Source organism: Asparagus officinalis, chromosome 7 (genome assembly GCF_001876935.1).
Source record: "Asparagus officinalis chromosome 7, Aspof.V1, whole genome shotgun sequence".
NCBI classification, from domain to species: domain Eukaryota; kingdom Viridiplantae; phylum Streptophyta; class Magnoliopsida; order Asparagales; family Asparagaceae; genus Asparagus; species Asparagus officinalis.
The window spans coordinates 37,787,171-37,795,422 of NC_033800.1; the positions used below are offsets into that span (position 1 = coordinate 37,787,171).

An 8,252-nucleotide genomic window follows, 5' to 3' on the forward strand; every position below is an offset into this window, starting at 1 on the left:
GCAGCTTTGAACCCCATAGGTTATGTCATGTAGATCTCCTCTTCTAAATCTCCATGTAGAAAGGCTGTTTTCACATCCATTTGGACCAAATCTAAATCCAGCTGTGCCACCAATGCCAATAAAATACGAATCGACGAATGCTTCACAACAAGTGAAAATACTACAACAAAACTATTTTTTTATAGCGTTGAATGATAGCGTTTATGTTGTAAGTGCTATAAATTGTGTGTGCCTTATTTTTTAATAGCGTTTGAAAAATTTTAAACGCTATAAATAATTGATCACATTTTTTTTGTTAAGCCGCGATGAAATCTTAAGCGGGAGAGTGAAAAATAAACCCGCGCGTTGAAAACGAGGGAGAGATTGGTGTTATTTTTGTTTCCTTTTATTTTTCCAAAACCCCCCACGAATAATCCCAGTTCCCGTTCCTTTTCTTTCACCCAAACCCTAACAGCCCTCTGACTCATCGCTGCCACCTCAGAGTCGTCGCCGGTGTCGCCTCCGACTGGCTGTCGCAGCATCTCGCCGTCGTTGCCGCCTCCAAACCCGACCCTCCTCTTCATTGATCACCAGAGACAGACCCCTCCTCGTCTCTCGTCCACCACCGGAGCACCTCCTCGTCTCTCGTCCACCGCCGGAGCCCCTCCTCGTCTCTCGTCCACCTCCGAAACCCCTCTTATTTGAAGATTCGTGGGATTAATTTGAGAATCTGAAAGGTTTAAGAGAATCTGAAAACCCTTTTCTTTTGATTTTTGATGTCATTTTTGGGTAGTTATTTTGTGAGATTAGTTGTGATGAATTTGTGGTTTATTTGTGATGCAGAGCACTTGGAGCTCAGGGAGCAATCTGAAGAACAATATTCCTTTAAAATTCCTTTTGAAATTCTTGTTGAGTTTAATTTGATAACTGGGTAAGAGTTTAATTTTGTTTTACTGTTAGGCATTTGAATGATAATTGCGTATTAGTTTGTTTATGATGTTCAATTTTAGTCTGGGTTTAGGATTTGAGTTTATTATATGTTTTATTCGAATGGTATACTTGATATGATAATGAGAATGGGTTTGGGATTTTAGGCTGGGTTTAGTTTCATTTTGTTTTTCTGTTACTATGAGACAATCAACAAGCCATCCAAGCTTATAAAGTTATAAATTTTAACTTTGTAATTGTATACAAAAGGGACTTTATACACTATATCATCCAGTGCAAGAGAAAACTAACACCAGTGCAAGAGAAAACTAAATCAATTACCAAATCCTCAAACCATTCCCCATGCATACTTTCCAATTTAATTGGAACAACAACAGACTTCCACGTCTTGAACATTCAACATGAGAGAACACTACTAGTAGGTCAGCAAGAATATATGGAAACCACCAGTTAGTTGTCATGCAAAAAGGACTTCATACCTTATATCATCCAGTTTATTTTTGTTTATTTTTGTTTTCATATGTTGACATTAGTTTATTTTTGTTTTCATATGTTAGACATTGCTTGCATAAATATTCATTGAAAAGATGAAGGAAAAAGAGTGGGTGTGGCTCCACGGGTAAGAATCATATCTTAATCTGTTGCATCACCAATACTTATAAAATTGTAGTAATTTAACTAGATCTGGAATGTATTTTGTTCTTGCTCCTTTTCTTTGAAAATCATAGATCTACCCTCGAGTACCAGCAAAAAGCATTACAATTTGTAAAGACAGCTGAAAAGAATTTGGGATTTCCTACAAGGATGTTCTGCCCTTGCACGGAATGTCGTAATATGAGCCATCAAGATGGAAGTATAATTTTTGAACACTTGGTTACAAAGGGGATGGATCTTTCGTACCGAATGAAATCACATTGGAATAAGCATGGAGAGAAACAAGAAAGTGGTGAGAAGCTTGATTATGAAGCCACTAAGGACGAGACATATAACTTATTCCAAGCTGCCTACTTTATAGATGAAGAACTTGTTCAGCCTATACCTATTACTGAACCTTCTGAACATGGACATGGTGACGAGTTCATAAGGAGACTAGAAGAAGCACAAACTCCTTTGTATCCAGGCTGCGAAAAATACACAAAGTTGTCAGCCATTGTAGATTTGTATGGACTCAAAGGCAAGAGTGGATTATCAAGTAAACATTTCAATGAGTTGTTAGGTATCATTAAACGTATGTTGCCAAAGGACAATGTTTTGCTAGATTCAGCCGCCTCGATTAAAAGCTTCCTCAAGATATTTAACATGGGGTATGAAAAGATTCACGCTTGTGTGAATGATTGCTGTCTCTTTAGAAAGAAGTATGAGGAACTGGACAACTGTCCAACATGTGGTGCTTCAAGATGGAAGATAAATAAGCGTACTAAAGAAATCAGAAAAGGTGTTCCAGTTAAGGTTTTGAGATATTTTCCTATTATTCCTAGATTTAAAAGGATGTTCAGGTCTTCACAAATGGCTAAAGATTTGAGATGGCATTTTGATAACAAAAGCACAGACGGGAAAATGCGTCACCCTGTTGATTCTTTAGCTTGGGACCTGGTTAATGATAAATGGCCCTCATTTGCAGCTGATCCACGCAATCTCAGACTTGGACTTGCTACTGATGGTTTCAACCCGTTCTCCATCTTAAGCTCTAAATATAGTTGTTGGCCGGTAATGCTTGTGAATTATAATTTGCCTCCTATGTTGTGCATGAAGAAAGATACTATTATGCTAACATTGCTGATTCCTGGTCCAAAGCAACCGGGAAACGACATAGATATCTATTTGCAACCACTTGTAGATGATTTGCAATTGTTGTGGGAGAATGGGGTTGAGGCTTATGATGCATTTAGCAAATCAACTTTCAATTTGAAGACAATGTTGATGTGGACTATAAATGACTTTCCAACATATGGAAATCTTGCTGGCTGTTCTACAAAAGGAAGAAAAGCATGCCCTATATGTGGGAAAAATACACATCATAGATGGTTACGCTTCAGCAAGAAGTTTTCATACATGGGTCACAGGAAATTTCTGAAACCCTCACATCCATACCGAAGAAAGAAATCATGGTTTGATAATAGTGTAGAACATGGCAGCAAGCCCAGAGCCTTAACAGGTCATAATATTTCTGCTGTTCTAAATGATTTTCCAAATGATTTTGGAAAAGGTGGAGACAAAAAAAGAAAAAGGAATAATAATGAGAATGATGGTGATGATGATGAGGATGAGGATGACACAAGTGACATTGATAACAATACGTCGCGGGCTTGTTCGCGTTCCGATTCCCTGGTATTTTGGGAAGCGGGGCGTGACAGTGGTTTGAATGATAATTGCGTATTAGTTTGTTTATGGTGTTCAATTTTAGTCTGGGTTTAGGATTTGAGTTTATTATATGTTTCATTCGAATGGTATACTTGGTATGATAATGAGAATGGGTTTGGGATTTTAGGCTGGGTTTAGTTTAATTTTGTTTTTCTGTTACTATGAGACAATCAACAAGCCATCCAAGCTTATAAAGTTATAAAATTTAACTTTGTAATGGTATACAAAAGGGACTTTATACACTATATCATCCAGTGCAAGAGAAAACTAACACCAGTGCAAGAGAAAACTAAATCAATTACCAAATCCTCAAACCATTCCCCATGCATACTTTCCAATTTAATTGGAACAACAACAGACTTCCACGTCTTGAACATTCAACATGAGAGAACACTACTAGTAGGTCAGCAAGAATATATGGAAACCACCAGTTAGTTGTCATGCAAAAGGGACTTCATACCTTATATCATCCAGTTTATTTTTGTTTATTTTTGTTTTCATATGTTGACATTAGTTTATTTTTGTTTTCATATGTTAGACATTGCTTGCATAAATCTTCATTGAAAAGATGAAGGAAAAAGAGTGGGTGTGGCTCCACGGGTAAGAATCATATCTTAATCTGTTGGTTCACCAATACTTGTAAAATTGTAGTAATTTAACTAGATCTGGAATGTATTTTGTTCTTTCTCCTTTTCTTTAAAAATAATAGATCCACCCTCGAGTACCAACAAAAAGCATTACAATTTGTAAAGACAGCTGAAAAGAATTTGGGATTTCCTACAAGGATGTTCTGCCCTTGCACGGAATGTCGTAATATGAGCCATCAAGATGGAAGTACAATTTTTGAACACTTGGTTACAAAGGGGATGGATCTTTCGTACCGAATGAAATCACATTGGAATAAGCATGGAGAGAAACAAGAAAGTGGTGAGAAGCTTGATTATGAAGCCACTAAGGACGAGACATATAACTTATTCCAAGCTGCCTACTTTATAGATGAAGAACTTGTTCAGCCTATACCTATTAATGAACCTTCTGAACATGGACATGGTGACGAGTTCATAAGGAGACTAGAAGAAGCACAAACTCCTTTGTATCCAGGCTGCGAAAGTTACACAAAGTTGTCAGCCATTGTAGATTTGTATGGACTCAAAGGCAAGAGTGGATTATCAAGTAAACATTTCAATGAGTTGTTAGGTATCATTAAACGTATGTTGCCAAAGGACAATGTTTTGCTAGATTCAGCCGCCTCGATTAAAAGCTTCCTCAAGATATTTGACATGGGGTATGAAAAGATTCACGCTTGTGTGAATGATTGCTGTCTCTTTAGAAAGAAGTATGAGGAACTGGATAACTGTCCAACATGTGGTGCTTCAAGATGGAAGATAAATAAGCGTAGTAAAGAAATCAGAAAAGGCGTTCCAGTTAAGGTTTTGAGATATTTTCCTATTATTCCTAGATTTAAAAGGATGTTCAGGTCTTCACAAATGGCTAAAGATTTGAGATGGCATTTTGATAACAAAAGCACAGACGGGAAAATGCGTCTTCCTGTTGATTCTTTAGCTTGGGACCTGGTTAATGATAAATGGCCCTCATTTGCAGCTGATCCATGTAATCTCAGACTTGGACTTGCTACTGATGGTTTCAACCCGTTCTCCATCTTAAGCTCTAAATATAGTTGTTGGCCGGTAATGCTTGTGAATTATAATTTGCCTCCTATGTTGTGCATGAAGAAAGATAATATTATGCTAACATTGCTGATTCCTGGTCCAAAGCAACCGGGAAACGACATAGATATCTATTTGCAACCACTTGTAGATGATTTGCAATTGTTGTGGGAGAATGGGGTTGAGGCTTATGATGCATTTAGCAAATCAACTTTCAATTTGAAGACAATGTTGATGTGGACTATAAATGACTTTCCAGCATATGGAAATCTTGCTGGCTGTTCTACAAAAGGAAGAAAAGCATGCCCTATATGTGGGAAAAATACACATCATAGATGGTTACGCTTCAGCAAGAAGTTTTCATACATGGGTCACAGGAAATTTCTGAAACCCTCACATCCATACCGAAGAAAGAAATCGTGGTTTGATAATAGTGTAGAGCATGGCAGCAAGCCCAGAGCCTTAACAGGTCACAATATTTCTGCTGTTCTAAATGATTTTCCAAATGATTTTGGAAAAGGTGGAGACAAAAAAAGAAAAAGGAATAATAATGAGAATGATGGTGATGATGATGAGGATGAGGATGACACAAGTGACATTGATAATCAGAATGAGCTTACTAGGTGGAAGAAAAGATCTATCTTTTTTTCTTTACCGTACTGGAAGGTTAGTGTTCTGTTTTTCCTTTATTTTATATTTTTTATATATTTTGTTTTAGCTTTATAATTGCTTAATGTATTTCTTTATTTTTTATTTACAGGAACTTCTATTACGTCATAATTTAGACGTGATGCACATAGAGAAAAACATTTGTGAGAGCATAATAAGCACTATGTTGCATAGTGGGAAATCAAAAGATGGGATAAATGCTCGTAAGGACTTGGAAGATATTGGAATTAGGAAAGACTTGCATCCAGAACAGCGGGGAAGCAGATTGTACCTTCCACCAGCACCACATACATTTTCAAGGTCTGAAAAAAAAAAGATTTTGCAAGAGGATATATGACTTCAAAGGGCCTGATGGTTATTGCTCAAATATCGGGAACTGCATAACATTGGAGGATTGTAAGATTATGGGGCTTAAATCTCATGATTATCATGTCCTAATGCAGCAATTGTTGGTTGTTGCTATAAGAGGATTGTTACCGAAAGAGCCTAGAAAAGCGATAATTCGATTATCTAGATTTTTCAATAGATTATGCCAGCGTGCTATTGATAGAGAAAAGTTGCTGGACCTTGAGAATGAGATCATTGAAACTTTGTGTCAACTAGAACGCTTTTTCCCGCCGTCATTTTTTAATATCATGGTACATTTACTGGTTCATCTAGCAAGAGAGGCACGCTTGTGTGGTCCGGTTCATTTTCGTTGGATGTATCCTTTTGAGAGGTTAGATTTTTTTTATTATTCCTTTTCATGCTGAAATCCATTATGAAATTTTAATTTGATCATGGACAAGATTAAATTCTTTTATTCAGGTACATGAAGACACTAAAAAAATGTGTCCGAAATCCTGCAAGACCTGAGGGGTGTATTGCAGAGTCATACCTAGCTGAAGAGTGCATCGGCTTTTGTAGCGAGTTTCTAAAACAGTCAATACATGTGAAGGAAAAAGAAGTTCGCAATGAAGAATTTGAAAATGATGTCATTTTTGAAGGTCGTCCTATATCTAAGACTACTTCAATCACACTTACCGATAAAGAGAAAGATATTGCACATCGTTCAGTATTACTGAACACAACAATAATGGATCCATTTTTAGAGTAAGTACATTGCTATTTATGTACTTATTTAGTTTGCTTTTCTATTTATTAGTTTTATTTTATAATTCATATGTTGTGTTCTTGTGTTCTATTAGTATGCATTTGGAGGAGTTGCAAGCAAAATACAAACAGCTTGAAAAAAATCAGACCTTACTTTGGAAGCGGCATACTGAGAAAATTGCAGAATGGACAAAAAATAAGGTTATTTAAAATTAATCATCTCATATTTGTTCTTGTATTTATTACTTAGCTAAGGTACACCATTTAACGCTTATATTAATATTTTGTAGATTCCTATTGACTCGAATGATCATTCAAAGACATTAAGATGGTTGGCATATGGTCCTAAAAAGAGTGCACTATCATGTAAGGGAGACCCACGCCTGACATGACATCTATTGAAGATGCTATCGGCACTAAAGTAGCGTGGCCTGTTGACAAGATTGTATTGGAAAATATCTCAATTAACAATGTGGAATCTACAAACATATCATCTCCTTCGGTAACCTTTTTTTCTGATACTATCATTATTTTGATATTTGATTATACTAGTTTCTTTTCTATAATTGATATCACTGTTTTTGTATTGTTGCTAGAGTGTGAACAACTCAAAGAAAAAGTGCAACTTGTTAGATATTGGTGGCTCGGGAAAGATAGTTGCTGAAGGACATTGGTCTTCAAGTGATCCGAACCAGGTTGTTCACTTCGTTCCTTTAGGTCCTAATGCTATGCGTGTTTGGGTTGATATCCCTAGGATCCCTAGTGCATCTCTTTGGAGGCCGACATCTGAGTTAGAATGCATTGAAGATGCCGTTGGTACGACAATAGCTTGGCCGTCAGACAAAGTTGTTATGCTTTGAAAAGCTGGTAAGTTATACATAATTGGTGACTACTTTAAATGCTGTTGTGGTTAGAAAGTGCACTTGGTTTGCATACTCTTTTCTGTGTGATACTGATCTCAGCTTCTATGCTTTACCCTTACACTTGGTTTGCATACTCTGGTTAAGCTCTGATTCATGTTGCTGCTGATCTCATGCTGCTGGTTAAGCTTGGTTTGCATACAGATCACGCCATACTCTACGCAGAACTTGATTTATGTACTAAGGTTTATAATTGATACTTTATCTTTTATTATTAGTTGCTGTTTTCTACAGTTGTTTTCCTCTGTTTCCCATGTAAAAAAGCTTGCATTTATATAAATCATAAGTAGATGTTTGTTTATACATGTTACTACTGATGTATTGTAAATAAAAAAAGAATGTAAGCGATTCGTATGTACACTGATCAAATAAGATTGTCGTTGAAATTTGCTTGGCTTGTGATGCCGGTTGGGATCAGGAGTAAGGAGGGACAGAACACACTAAAACAGCTCCTGCAAGCAGTGGATGCAAATTATCACTCACTGCAATCAAAAGGAGGGACAGAACACACTAAAACAGCTCCTGCAAGCAGTGGATGCAAATTATCACTCACTGCAATCAAGAAATAGAGGTATCAATTATGTTTACTCCTGCAAGCAGTGGATGCAAATTATCA

The 8,252-nt window shown here is 36.8% G+C and overlaps 1 protein-coding gene across 1 annotated transcript; it reads left to right on the forward strand.

Moving 5' to 3' along the window:
• Nucleotides 7,105-7,590, forward strand: LOC109846980. The gene is made up of 2 exons (XM_020416222.1): nucleotides 7,105-7,218; nucleotides 7,313-7,590. The coding sequence occupies exons 1-2, from the start codon at nucleotides 7,105-7,107 to the stop codon at nucleotides 7,574-7,576; spliced, it is 378 nt and encodes a 125-aa protein (XP_020271811.1). The 3' UTR covers nucleotides 7,577-7,590.